The sequence below is a fragment of the Echinococcus granulosus genome (assembly GCF_000524195.1).
Source record: "Echinococcus granulosus chromosome Unknown EG_S00153, whole genome shotgun sequence".
In the NCBI taxonomy this organism is placed as follows: Eukaryota; Metazoa; Platyhelminthes; class Cestoda; order Cyclophyllidea; family Taeniidae; genus Echinococcus; species Echinococcus granulosus.
In genome coordinates, this window is record NW_020170533.1 from 6,443 (window position 1) to 21,688 (window position 15,246).

A 15,246-nucleotide genomic window follows, 5' to 3' on the forward strand; every position below is an offset into this window, starting at 1 on the left:
GAAATCAGAGAACTGCTGCATAGAAAAGGGGTCATCCTTATTAAAAAAGATTTTAGCAGTTTGAAGATCTTCCAGGCTTCCAGTTATATGCGCAGTTTATTTTATAGCCTTGAATGGCTAATGACTATTCTCTACTCAAATGATTTATTGCTCACCGCAGCTGAAGCGAATAAAACATGGCGGATTTGCATCATTCCGAAATAATAGCTTCTAGCCAAAAAGTCATTGAGAAAAAACTTACTTGTTAGTATTTTAGTGTCAGAAACCTGTTCCTCATTCGAGAAATCAACTTTTAGTGATGCGATAACATCAGAAGTGAAGTGCAAGACACTCATGTTTGACGGGCAACCCCTTACACAGATAACTTGTCAATTATTTCAAGTGAGGTACTGCTAATCATCAAACGTAATCAATTTGACAATGCTTCACTAGTCGCCTAAAAATGCTCATTTTGTTTTGTTTTGGTTTTAGAAGAATTCACTTATCCCAGTGCCCCCAGATGCATTCAAAGACGGGGCAGCGGGAACATCATCCTTCCGGTGAGTACCTTCGCCTCCCTCTTTCTACCTACAAAAATTGCTCAAAAAAGTCACTGACAAGTTGACAGAAGCGCTCAGCAAGGAGAAGTCTGAAGTAGTTGCATAGAAGTGCCTTTTGCCCATTACAGGGGCATTACTCTGAACAAAGACAAAGGCAAATAATTGTCAATCGCTATAAACGGCATGATTAGAGAAATTTGTGATAAAATAACGGCAAGCCTTTCCGCTTTCAAATTTAAAAAGCAGACCCGATGGAAACATCATCCACATTTACCATAGCAAATGGTTACTCTGAGAGCAAAACGCTTTCTGATTGAGGGCATTCAATTCTTCCGCCGATAATGGTGGTACGAACTAGAATTTAAACATATATTTTGTTTAATGGGGCCGTTCTTCAAGCCCAGTTTGCAAAATGAATAAAAGCAATCGAAACATGACCAATTTTTGCTTTAGAAAACTATGATTTTTGTTCCATGCATAAATTTGAGCTCGTTACTTTTGTCGTTTATCTGATAGCACGAGTCGGGTAAAATTCCTCCACTAACGTTTGGCTCCGGTCCGGTCGAGAAACGAAGCTGAACCATTGTTAAAATAAATTTAGCCTCTTGCTAGTCCATAATGTGTGCAGAAGTTTCATTCTAAAGTTCTTAAAGCATTTAGAGGAGAATTTTTACTAAACTCTTAGGTGGTATTGCACCGTAGCCTTGGCGATCGTCTCCTTGACACTCACAATGCTTCATGTTTCGGCACATTTAGTGACCTTAGAATTTACCGAAGTTTTAGAGTCTAAGTATTTGCAGAAATGACACCAGTCTAAGGGACTCTGTCGTAGTTAGCCTCAGCTTGCGAAGCAGACATCTCCGAATCACGTTCGCCAGGTTTAAACTACTTCTAAATAATATGAGGGCTTCATAGGAGAGGAGCTAACAGACTAATGCACATATAAATATATGTGTGTCAGCTTTCTAGCTACCTGGTGGATGTAATTAGACCGCCTGCATTCTATTACACTAAATCACTGACCTGGGTGTCAGTACTTGTGGTCACATCGGTGAGTAGATGAACTCGCCTAATCCTGTGCAGCCAAAATCCCACTGAAAATATTTCCATGATTTAATTCATTTTTTGACTCAACTAAGGATATTATTTTGTGGTCTACAAAGGCTACACAAAATTGCCCATGTCAGATTAACCAGGCATTTGCAAATCACCTGTCCCCATGACTCGCACAGACAGCCTATCACTGAATGGTAGACAGGAGTTGAACGAGGAGGTCACCATAAAAAGGCATTTGTAAACAGAAGGTAAGAAATCATTAATCACTTACCATTGCTGGTGAAAAGTTGGCAGATTTATTTCTTTTTGGGATGATATATTACTGCAAGACATTCGGCAACTGAATGTTCCCGAATGAAGTTTGAGTCGAATCAACTTTCTGCGTTTCTAACCACTTAAATGATCTATTTAACTATGCTCAGTATTCTGGACTGAAAATATGTCAAGCGGTAGGAGAAGGCTAAACGGGTGCATTAAAGTGCTATTTGGTGGACGTCCGAGCGGGTTATTTCGCGTCTATTGCCTGCAAATAAAGTCATCTTGATTTGTACAGTTACTAAGCGGATCCTCCGAGTGTGCCACACCAGAAGCCCGATCCCATTTCAACCTCGACGAAGGCGACAGCAACAAAGACGATAACTCCTACCTCACACCACACCGTGTCAATTCCTCCTCTACCGCATCATCAGAGGGAGGATTTAAGAGCTCCTCCTCCACACAACACCTGCTCTCCAATTTGAACCTCCTCACTGTTACGGTGTGTGAAGGACCTTTTGGTCTGCCCGACAAAAATCGCCGACGCTCTGCCATTGACCTTCGCTCGGTCACCGAGATGCTTTCCTCATCACCACTGCCAACGTCAACACAACAGTTGTCCGTACAGACATCTGGAGATAGTGCAGGAAAATATGCGGTATGCAATTTCACTTTTCGTTTTGTAATGTTAGTTGGGTGTGTTGTGAGCACTGTATTACAAGATGATGTAGTTATTAAGAGATACGTAGGTTGCCCCATCCGAAACCTCCTTCACTGTTAATACCAGTTTATGATAGCGGACGAATGTGATGAGGAGGAAAAGTCCTAGTGGTAAAGTCTACTGTTCACATAAAGCTGGAAGTCAGTTTCCGACAATATACTGGAACGAGAAACTTAAAAGGGTAGCTGAAACCTCAGTCAAATCTGCTCACATTTAGAAGCCGTGCTTCTGCCGAGAATTACTAGCTCGATTGGGTTGTGTCTGGGAAGCAAATTATTTTGCTCAACAGCAATCCGACTTGATTGAAGGCCTAGTCTCTTCGAGGCATTGCTCCTATAGTTAATACTGCACCACTTTGGGATTTCACAACATTTGGACCACAACTTTCCTTTCTGCTTTCACGTTACTTTGGTTTGCGTGTTTCGGAAAGGCCCTCCATTACAAATGAAAGCAGCCAGTAAATTTGTTACTCGAAGTAAATTCTTTTTAGCTGAGAAAGGGAAACAACTGCAGCTGAACGCCAATGTGATACGGTTATAAAAGGACAAATAGATTTTACTGCTGAAAGCAGTTGCTACAGGAACACTTGTTGATATTTTCCGTTCGGTTCTCCAATGAGTGAGGTTTTTCTGATCGGCAAGACCTGTCTCATTTCTTTCAAAACCATTTACATTCGCTTGGCAGCCAGCTGTTTGATTTTGTTTTCGGCATAAAGTAGCGGAGAGGTATTGTACCACCTTCACCAAATCCATCAGCAGGGGAGTTATTACGATTTAGGATTTTCTACGAGACGGGCATATTGTAGCAGAAATATGACTTCGCTGCTCATAATGCCTTTTTAACACATGTCCGGAGGATATTGCCCATTTGGTGATTCGACATTCATGTAATTTGGTGCACCCTCACTCACTACCTCTCGGACAACTTTTGAGCAGCCTTGAAAGCGAGTTGACCCTAAACATGCCCGAATCTCACCTGACACTTTCGTACATCCTTCAGTTAATGATATGATGTCTAACTTTTGAGGGAAATGGCCCAAAGCACACCATACCGCTAGACTAGAAAACCCTTCTGCCTTGCACTTCATGCTAGTTGACAATCTGTCACAATTCACAAGTCTCAGCCACTTACGGGATGTCATAGCAACAAGCCGTACCGAAAAACAGGTAATCAACATTGTCGTCGCCGGAGGTTAGCAAGCAGACCCATATGGAATTGCCGGCAGTCATAAATTCTAGCTGGTAAAGTGGTGGGTCTCGGCGTTTCCTAGAGTTTTGACATTCAGTTATGAATCTTAACATGTTCGTGCCATCTCTAGGTTCCAGGTTGAATATGATTAGTTGTTTTATGCAACCGTAGTCATACTGAGCTTACCAATGTATTGCTGCTGCCTTCAGGATGACGTGAAGTTGTTTTTCTTCCCTTAAGCTTCTTTTGAACTGCTGCTTACGTGCATGAGCTTGGAGCCCATAGAGTCCCCAGCCAGGATCGTTAAAAGGTCTTATGGGTAAGACGAGAGCAGGACACTAGGTGGTTCCATTCTGGCGCATATGCATCATCTCACTAATTGAATAAGTAGTGACTCGACGAATAATACCTTGTTTCTCAATACGACCTTATCCAAAAAACCAAGGAGCACTTCTAGTCAATGTCCTTAAGGGAAGAGAATAGTCCAAATTAGCTCTTCATTTCGACATCGCCAGTGCTGTCTACCGTGACCTGAGGAGGAGGAGTAACGCTAATGATGCACCACTTGTCAACTTGTCACACCTTCACTCAGTAGTTCCAATGGCTCAGTTAATCTCGCGGCTCATAAATTTGATTGTTAAAATGAAGAATTTGAAAGTGTAAATGCCTAATAGCGGTTTAGTGATTTGGAACAGGTTATGTAGTGTGTTATCAAAATCCTTTGGAGCACTTCAGATCAATCCTGAAGGCACATAGAAGTGCTGAGAGGTCGGGAGCCATGACGTCAAAATGGTGACCCAGGATGTGCAGGTTCATCACCTCTGCACTGTTTAGGGTTCGGATGACGCTCTACAATGACTGCATTTCATGCGGCACTGGGTGCATGAAGGAGCGCCGACCAAAATGCAGAGCTCTGAGTTAGGACACAATTTGAAGTAGCTCCACATGGGGAGTATTTGGTGCCCATTCCTACTCACTGCATCCAATAGCATTCTATTATACTCTAATCGTCATTTTGCCTTCTATTAGGCTGCCTTCACATGAAGATCATCCCGACTTTCGAGTGTAAGGTCACTTTACTTGGCAACTTTTCTTTCTGAAGAACATGGGAATGGAGTGTGTCAGCAGTCATATGCACGAGTAAATTTGATGTCTCGCAGTTGTTTACTACTGTCACCAATGTAGCTATCAATATCACCTCCTAAGACGTGATAGAACAAATCAGAACAGAAGTTCTCTCCTCACTCGAACCCATATGAGCATGATGGTGGCTGAAGTCAGTCCGTGGTTAAAGTGCGGTGAGAGCATATAGACTACTCTGCTCATAGGATTAAAAAGAACCATTTGGTACTTTTGAGAATACGTCAACTTCCCATTCCTCTCTCAAACTACTTGTCACGGGCAAGTGGACAAGTTGAACACGGGCTCTCTAATTATCCAGCAGTTTAACAGACTCATCAAAGTGAAATGGCATGATGACAGGCCGCTTTTCAGAATTGCGGTCCTTTGCATCTGACCGGATTTCTACTAGTTGTTAGAATGCCTCATTCAGTCGTCGAGAGCGCAGTTGTGTTTACAGGATTTCAAACAAGGGATACTTTTGAGGAAAAGGCAACTGTCCAGACGTCCAATGAGACGGCACGATTGTTGGACAACATAATTTCCTGTCCCTTATTTGCCTAATTTCAGCTAAAATTTTGTGTCGAATTAATCTTGATATCAAAAACGCTCTTAGAGGTATCAAATGCTTGGTAGGTGGAGGAGATCGTGAGTCGTTTGCAGGTAATGGGACAGTTGAATCAAGTGATACCCACCAAATGAGCATTCAGCTTGGTACTTCCCATCCGCTTTCACAAATAATTTGTTGGTTACAGTTCTAAGTTGCAGGAGTGACACTTTCAATTACTGAGCGAGGGTTGGGGACAACACACACACTTCGCGGTTATTCGGTGTAGTGTCAACACCCTCGTTTCACTCTGAGATAGCCGAAATGCCCATCCTTGCGTCTATTTATGTGCCTTTTCGCCTTAAATATACTCAAACCTCACTTAAAATAATAAACAAATGACCAGAATATTTTGAGCTATTCAGTTTATCACTGGTTTGTAAAGTGAGAAGTCATAACAGGTATTCAATGCGGTGCTTAAACTCGCCTTTTGAAGGTGGTGAGCTCTCGATCGGGTCTGGTGATTTCTGGCAGCACAAATGGAATTTAAACTCAGCTTTTTTGAGTAGTTGGCTTTTGCTTGTTCAGAGACCAGTCAGTTGGGTTTGGAAACCCTTACTTCACGACGTTCCTCCTCACCCATAAAAGTGTTTTTCTCACTGTCAATTTCCGACATGTTTGGCAAGAAGATTGCTGAATCACTGTATTCCAAAGACCACTATTCGACTCCTTTTTCACGTTTCTTAGTTTAGATGTTTGGTTGATTGGCGTAGCCTTGGTCGGGTGGTCGTTTTTTCACTCTCGGTGATGCATTCATGCCATGGTAGCGCACAATGCAAATGTGACCGAAAAGGGAAGCCGAGGAGATGACGTGAAAAGGATTTGTCAGACCAAGTTAAGTCTTCTGTTTGAGCACCTCGCTGGAGGAGTTTCTGTGTAAAACTTATTTGCTGACCGCCATTTGTTGGGAGGCTTACCTGGAGGTTAAACTCGGTAGAATATTTTAATTTGACAATGGGTTTCGAAAATACAGCTAAGGACTGAAAGGCCAAAAAGAGCTCAGCGAACAAATAAAGGGAGGCGACAGTTTTGCCAGTTTTTCCTCTGCTTTTGAATATCAGATCTCTGGATCAGGTAGCATGGCTTGTAGAGGTTACCACGTATTGCTGAGATGGCTAATCTCAATAGTGTCAAGATAATGAGGTTCTCTTAGTCCACCCTTTTACTACGTAAGGGATGCATTACCTAATACGCATCCTCATTAGCTCAGCGCCTCTATCGGCTATCTGCCATATCACATTTCAGACTTTCAGGCATCGAATTTTACCATCTTATTCGTGTATAGTTATATATGGTTGAAACAGGCACCAACTGGCTGCATGATATTACTTGTGTATTTATGAAGTGTTGAGATCCCAATAACTTGGGTTTTCGTTTCTTTCCAAGCTTGAATTGCCTCAGGACAAAGACTCGATTAGACCACTAGGCGCAAATGTAATCAAAAGATGAAATCCCCTAACTGAGAGGTTAATAGACTGTGATCAAGTCTGTAATTTCACACTCCCAAATTGATGGAAAATGGTGTAGTTGAGAATCAATTTAAAATCTTGCTCTAAGAAGCTCTTGACATTGCTTTTATTTTGCTCTACACCCACCCTTTTGCACTTCAGGTAACTCAATCATCTTCCTTGATAATTAGATTGGCCGTTTCTGACCAGTCTTTCCTCTGCGAAACAGCTTGTAAAATCGCCTCACTTCCAGATACCCCGTAACCGCTCATATAATGTCGTTTTCCTATTAAAAGGCGAACGATTTGCCGATTTGATAAGCCAAATACCAGTTGAGTTAGTAGACTACAAGTTGGCTCATCGCCATAATCCGGCTAAAAGCGATTGCTTTAAGGTAAAAATGAGAGTGATTTTTCGTTGGAGTTCGACATTAAAAACCACATTTTGGGCGAAATATTTGACAAAGTTTATTTAAGTAGTGAAGCGGTGGTGGAGGCTTGACACACATCTAAAATTTTGTTTTCCCCTCAACTTCATCGTCAGTTACAACTGCACGCCTTCACCTCCTGAAAAGTTGTTGCCTCAGGTCTTTGTCCATTTAATTATTGTAGGCCAAACTGAACATTTTCGGTGTGATACCGAACATCCGAAGAGCCAGTGAGAACGCACTAAACAAGCCGAACGTGAGTTCATCCCTCCATCAGTTACTTTTAGGGTGTCTATTTAGCAAAACAAGTATATAGCCAGTGTGAACTTCATCATTGTCCGCAAACATTACCCCATCTCAGAACTATGACTTCGGCACAAGATCCATTTTAAAGGCTAAATTTGCTTACTATGGCAATTTTTCACTAAAACATGGGCAGACGAATGTGAGGAAAATACGGGATGGGTGGATAGTTGAGTGAATAGATGGACGGAAGAATGAGTGGATGGATAATTTACCGCTAGATGAACATGGTGGTTAGATTGGAAGATAAGTTTTTTGCAGAAGAAGAAGGTGGTAGCATACGAGGGGCTGCAACCAGGATCATCTAGCAAGTCAGTAAACCATGAAGAGGAAGAATGGATAGCTAGAATCTAGAAGGGTAGATGGAAAGATGTATGCAAGTAGGTGTTCTAAACAGACGCAGATGACGAGGAAATAATGTGCATATCCTAGGCGCTTTGTTAATTTTAGGGACAATTGAGGTTTAATATGCATAGCTATAAAAATGCATGCAAACCAGTGACTAGATGGATGGAAGAAATAAATATCAGTGAAGCGAAGCGCCCAGCTTGCAGGACGACTGACTAGAACGACAGAAGTGATGGTGAACAAAGAGCTGGATGAAGCGGTGTAGCCACAAATGCAGAAATGAACTTATGAGTCCACACCAAAATGATCCATGGCCGATGACGGATGGATCTAAAGACGGTTAGATTGTCGCACGATTGGTGATAAATAGAAGTTTGAATTTGAGGTGCCTAAATAAACGGATCAGCGGTTGGGCAGACCACCGAATGGTGAGTTGTATGTGGAATGAGTGTGGGGTACCTGCAGAATAAAACACATTCACATTTCGTACTTGTAATTTTTGCATAACAGCTATTTGGTCTCTGTTTGCTAAATTTTAGATTCCATTTCTAACTGGAAGGAGGACCTAGTGCGTTTGCCTACCAATGACCTAAACATCATGCCTACATTTTGAGGTGGAAGGAGACCACTACACGCCATCATTTCACTTCCGCTTGTATATATGTACCATGGAAAAGTTACATTTGCCTCCACATCTCCATTCATCACTCCTTGAAATAGCTCCAGTTTTGCAGAAAACCCGCCACTGGAGAAATTCAGGAATCCTAATATAAAAAAAAGGATTGTCTTCGACCTAATGGAGAACAGTGGATTTACTCGGGACAGAGAAATTAGACATTTCTTCTCCCTAACTGACTTAAGCCACTGGATGTAGTTATAAGTGAAGCAAGTAAGATGTATGACTATTCCGGGTGGAAGTCTGTGCATGAGTGGGAATTAATTCTCTCTCAGTACATCTACAATTAAACCATAATATAAATGCCTGAAGAGAATGGCAAATTTTATAAAAAGGCTATTTGTCCTTTTCAGTTAAGTAGTCCTCACTCTTGTGTAGGAGAGAAAACTGGTAATTAGAGGGCTGACTCTTTTACGGAGAGAAAACCCAGTGGACTCGGTTAATTAGAGATGCCAGATAGCATTCGGCAATATCTTCGTTTGTTGTCTTGACTTCATTCCTTTCGCAAAGAGGCTAAGCTTGTGGTCGAAAACTCATGGAGTTTAAGCTAAGCAAATGGCATCTTGCATGTCTAAAATACGAAGGCATGGCGAAGAAGATGTTAAAATGTCATCAAATGGGTAATAGGCTGTCAGTTGGAAAGTAGGAAGAGACCATGGATTTGGCAATTCTGATTGCGGCTCACCCTGGAAATTGCCTACATCAAGAAAGGATTGGCAAGGGATTTGGTTCAGCTTTGACCAACTATAATCGAGGCGAAGGACGCCTAAAACAACTTTTTCAGTTTTCAGTTTGTCTGAGTTTAAGTAACATTAGACATTTTTAATCAGTGTTATTTATGGTTTACGGCTTTACCAAGTAAGTCTGCAAAATGTTTAATTAATTGAAAACACCTAAACTTGAGTCCCTACTGAGGAGGAATGAAATGTGATAGGCGACTCTAAAACTGTTTAATCTCACGGTTCCTGTAGAACCATGAAGTGTCTACTGAAAGCACAGCCCAGTAACAAATGAAGCAAACCCCTCACTTCAGTAAGATCACTCCCAAAATGGAGCCGATCAAGCGGAAGTCTCGAGACCTACGACCAGGCAACTAATGAGGCATGAATATGTGCATCGGCAGTGAGAGGATGAATTCTCCTACAAGACTGGCGAGTTAGATCAACTCCCAGCATATTCTATTTTTAAAAGTCCATCGCTCAGGAGGAAGTTACATCTCAAGTGGAAAAGGAGTGGGTTCGGATTAACGATCCAGTAACATTCATTTGTAGCTAACAAGTTATTCCTTCAACTGGTATGTGCAACCACGTGGACACTCCGATTTCGGTGCTTCTAGTTCCCGCCTTGACGATATGGCATGTCATTCATGCCGCATCGCTCATTTGTCTATCTACTCTTCTATGCAATTGCAAAATGGGTGGTTTCTGACTCGTGGATGTTATAACACTTTAATAAATGTCACTAGTGCCGTGATCTACCGCACAGGGATGGGAATTTCAGTTTCGCCGATGCTGATAACTGAATCTTTTAAAACCCACAGCAGAAGAGCTTTTGAAGCCATGTCAGTTTTGACAACCACTTAACATGCAGTCTGGCAGTATGTTCATTAATGTTGAAAACCGTTACAAGGGGACATCTAAATCTTGAATAAGCGTACCCTACATTTTACGTGTCTGGAAGCCGAAAATCACCCCACCAGATGGCCAGACAGGGTGAGAGTAACTACGAGATAGCAACATGGAATATAGTAGAACGGGAATTGTGTGATGCTACTCGTCATCTGAGACTAGGTACTCTACTAGTGGTGAGTGACGTGGAGAATGCACTCGAAGGGGACCATCAGCCAGCCTTCGGCAGTTTAAAGCCAGTGAATTCCAAAAATGCGACCTAGCAAGGCTTAATAGTGTAATTCAATGGAGTGGAAAAAATGCACAAATGACGCTGAAAATAGGAGTTTATTGCCTCAAAAAATTTGATGCATGACCTTCGTTCCTTCACAACATTAAGACAAGTGTGATCATGGTCTTTATTTAATCCATTTTGCGTCACGGTGTTTCGTTTGCTTCATTTCCGTTACCGTCATAGTAGCCCTTTCCTTCATATTGGAGACGAATCGGAGGAAGGCAAGACTTTCTTCCATAAAAACAAAAAAGAGTGTTTCGTTGGACTCTTTGCACTTTGGTTACGATCCTCGAAATATATCTCCTTCCTCAAGCGACAGCTGTCACTCCCTTCACATGTAAGCATCTGGGACAGACAGATTAGGTGGGATATACAGTTGACATCAGAGGCGGAGGTAGCTAGAGACACGTTTGACTGCTATCTATTGGCGACTAGACCTCTTCCAAAAGCGAAGCTGGTGCATGAAGCTTTTGTTGTGCTGGTAAAAACTGAGGATTGGGACTTACAATTGCTACTGCTTCAATGAATACATTTCCTACCTTTCAAAACCCCCGTAGGCACTTAGTCTTTCTCCTTGCATAAATTCCAAAGATCTTATTCACTTATTTGATAAAAGTAATCCATGATTGAACAGAAGATAGGTAAGAGCGAAGTAGCAGACGAGTAAGCTGGTGTTTGATAGAGAGGCAGCGGTGTAGACCTCACCACCTCCTTACTCAGCCTTAATTCCAAGCCATGATGCGCAAATGCCTTGTACTTGGCTATAAAAGCTGAACAAAACTGAGATGTACGAGGAAGCCAGAAGTCGGTGGCTTTTATGCGTAGATGGTTCTGTGATAACAGCAAACGAGTCTCTTTTTTTGCAAAATTTTGCAAAGCATTGCGAAATGGAAAATGAAAACAAGCATTCACCATAAAGGAACCGAATTAAAAAAGTGCTTTACTAGAAGCCCATGAAACAAGTAGAACATACAAAAAGGACGTAGCTTTGTGAGAATGCACTGATAAACCAACTTGTCACTGTCGAATTTTTGAGGCAGTCACTCCTGAAGAAGGGTGGACCTACCTGTCAGATAACTTCTGTCGCAGCAAGAACAATGATGCCTCTCCAGCTAGTGGAGAGGTGAAAGAGGTATCGCGTGTTTGCCTAACTGATAATGCCATACAGGTACCATATACAGCTATTTTTTCGCTATAGGTCCTAACAGCAAAATCGGCAGCTTATGACCCTCTTCCGTTACATTGAGATTTAGCATTCAGTGATAGAAATCAGAGTAAGCGTCCTTCAGGATCAGATTTGCATTCGTTGCCACCAACATGGAGCCCCGAATCTGTCCCTAGGAAGAAAGAAGTCGCAGTACTAGGGCAGCAAATGTATTGCTAACGTGAAATGGGGCTGGGATGGCTAGTGGCATCACCCTAAAAATCACAGTGGTGGAGCTTTGAGTGCAGCGCAACTGAAACGCAGATTTAAACAAGTTACCAAATTATTGCATGTGGCCTGTGATTTCTGGTTTAATGTCTATATTTGTTGAAATTAGTTTAGCACACCATTCAAGGTTTAATTCCAGGGGAGGGCGAAATCACGAATGTTGCAGAAATCAATGGATACCAATATCAGTGCACTTCTAGAGCAACGGGAGTGTGATGTCAGACCCGATCCTGACTTAGAGTTAATACTTATTAATGTAAGCATTTTCAATTTAAAATAAGTTTAGAAGATTGTAAGGGCATTTGAGTCCATTAACTAAGCGAAATGACCTCCTGGAGTGTAGGTTGTGCCTCGGTTTCCTCCAGTTTGTGTGCATATTAAGGCCATTCCCAAATAAAGTAGAAAAGAGCACTGGCAACTTCAACCTTTGCTTTCCATCCCTTGGTATAAATAAAAGTGTTGAATGCGTTTACAGCTATAGGAAGGCGCTTGTCTTTTACCGATCTGGCCGCATAGTTGTACTAGACTCGTATAAAATTCTCCCCCGTGCACATTTATTGTTCCCTATGTTAGTAATTTTTTTGCCAAATCCGCTTCCAAAGTAGCCTTTTAGTACCTCAATGACCGCGAGTAGTGTGTGATTTACGTCAAAAATATAGTCCGAGTTTTGGATCTATTGGTTACTCTAAAAATAACAATCTACCATCTAAAAAGCCAGAAGTTATCTTTGCTATCCGATATGGGATTCAAAGAAAAGGGTTTACAAAGTCTTGATGAGGGATAATTTATAATGTCTCTCTGAGGAAAAGCGTCGCAGCGATGCCCCAAGGTCCTAATCAGACATGCCCTGTGGAAGTTTAGGTAAAGAAGGCAGCATGTTAAACAGACTTGCAGTTGAAGTGGTTCCTGTCACTGCCTAATAGTACTTGAATTGCTGACAGCCCTAGGGTCTGTCGTAAAACATTCCCTTAAGGCATATATTTTTCTGTCCTTTCGAGATTTAAACTAAACAAGTAGCGTTAAATGGGAGATTGTTTTTCCATTTCCCCTCCGTTAGACTTTAGGGCGTTTCCATTGGATCGACGATCTACAGGTTCATACAATTTTTTTCTAAAAGTTCGGATAATTTATTTGTCGAAATGGGTGGTGGATTTGACTACTGACTGTTGCTAGCAAATTAGATTTGGATACTTAAGTGGATGACTGAACTAGAGAACACTTTTTTGCGTGTATTCTCCCCTAAACCAATTCAATAAAATTAACTAAGGGAAATCTTTTCATTTGTAAGCCAAACAGACTGAGAACGTAACTGATGTAGCCAAAACAGAGGAACGGTCAATGATGCAAGCAAGATTGAAATTTGTAGCCCCAGCAAATTTGCCGTGGGATAGAAGCGACCAGAGAATTTTTAGGAATTAAATTCCTGCCTCTATGGGAGGCCCATTACTCGTGCTTTCAAATTACTTTATTTTACTTCTTTTTGTGGGTCACGTGGTCCTGACACTTCTCGTGTACCAGGAAGAGAGGTTACACAAGCACACAACATGCCATTGAATTACACCAGTCTGGTGATTAGACAGCACTCTCTATCACCTAGGAGAATGTAAACAACGCCGCACAAACCTGTGCTGCTTGGCCACCTCTCATTTCACACGGCACCTTATGTCAACCACTAATTACCTTCTTCTATTAAGGCTTCTGAAACCGGAGTTCTAAATAAGTCTTGTAAGGATGATACTTAGAGCGTTGCTTTGCATTTATGGAGTTATTGCTAATTTCCATACTCTTAAACTAACTCCTTAAATCGCCATCAGTTTCTACTTAACTATAACATGAGCCTGATCTGAAGACGAAACCACATAAAATATACCGGGGTGGGTGGATAAACATGTGGCCGAATGAACGAGAACAGTTGTGTCCAAACTTGGTTTTCCTCGTATAAGCAGCATTCGGATTTGGATGGGCCATCCCTTCTGATGAGTCGCCAGTTAAGCTGTACCGCCGTCTAGAAAGCATGCCCTGATGTAGCAACTTTTATAATAAAGTTGCCATTGGTCTTGTGTATGATAGAGGATGAGGGAATTGTCCAGAAAAGCATCCATGGTGGTGGATGTATTGATAAAGACATGAAGATCGGAATAGTTAAAACCTGCGCTTTATACAGTTGGTGTGTGTTGCAGCAGTACGATCCGTCCGTAAACTAGCATACTTGTCAACAGAAGGTTACCCTCTTCTCCTTACAAATGTAGGTGAAACTACTTGTGCCTCTTCACGATACAGATCTACAACGATTATGCAATTCTGAAATAGGCAAAAAGGATGCATCTGCTATTTAATTCCACCTTGATAAAATAAACAACAATAGAGGAATTGAGTGCCATTTTTAATAAAATAACATTTGCCTGTTGCAAAGGAATCGCTGAGCAGGCACCGTATTAATGATTGATCATTAACGAACGTTGGTGCTAATTCGCCAATTTTGCAGACCTTGTACTTCGCACAAGCAAAATATCCATCATTGAACGTGACCATTGGAATGATAAACAGAGAACCTTTAACCAATCGTTTCGCCCCCATTTAATTTACCCTAATCTGATTAATGCGATTCCAACCAACTTTACGAGAGTTCGCACAGGCGCACCAATCAAATGAGGGTGCTCTGCGTGGTATCACTCAACGATAGCTCATCAGGGAAGAAAAGGCCGCATAAAAATATTTCACACATACAACCACTAATAAAACCATTAAAAAAATTTCGTTAAATTGGAAGCCACTAATTTTGACCAGCACCTGCTGTGCTTATAAGGCAGGATAGTTACATAAATGTATTTTAGATATAACCACACAAAATCCCCGGATCTGGATTTTTTAATTTGATGACCTGCTGGGGCGTAATTACATTTGCATTAGGGGTGACAGCTTTACAAGAATGATTTTAATAATCAAGATGCTGTCAGAATTTAGTTAGCAAGATATGTGTAATTATAGATCATCCTTCAGAGATTATTTAGTTAAATTAAAATAACCTGGACTCTCAGAATTGTATGGATAGACGCAGTCCATCAAAAGCATGCGCAAAACACTTTTAAATCAAACACTCTTTTTGGCGTTATCATTAAGTCTTGGTGATATGGTGGGAATTTTGAGGCAACTACATATATTGGTACTGAAGGTTAGGAGAAGATTAAAATACTATCCACGAAATCCTTTTAAAATAAAATACTA

The 15,246-nt window shown here is 41.4% G+C and overlaps 2 protein-coding genes across 2 annotated transcripts in view; both read right to left on the reverse strand. All coding sequences in view use genetic code 11, as the record gives it.

The window, feature by feature from the left end:
• The window catches only part of EGR_09554 (hypothetical protein), a gene marked incomplete at both ends in the record, with an annotated part of 3,783 nt that extends 460 nt beyond the window's left edge, over positions 1-3,323 (reverse strand). Inside the window, 2 exons of the mRNA XM_024498803.1 lie at positions 814-893; positions 2,979-3,323. Coding sequence (XP_024346771.1) covers positions 814-893; positions 2,979-3,323 — 425 coding nt within the window. The remainder of the gene's footprint in view (positions 1-813; positions 894-2,978) is intronic.
• Positions 3,324-14,349: 11,026 nt separating this feature from the next.
• EGR_09555 (hypothetical protein) lies at positions 14,350-14,598 on the reverse strand (the record flags this gene model as incomplete). The annotated part of the gene is made up of 1 exon (XM_024498804.1): positions 14,350-14,598. One exon carries the CDS (start codon positions 14,596-14,598, stop codon positions 14,350-14,352), a length of 249 nt encoding a protein of 82 aa, XP_024346772.1.
• Positions 14,599-15,246: the final 648 nt, after the last annotated feature.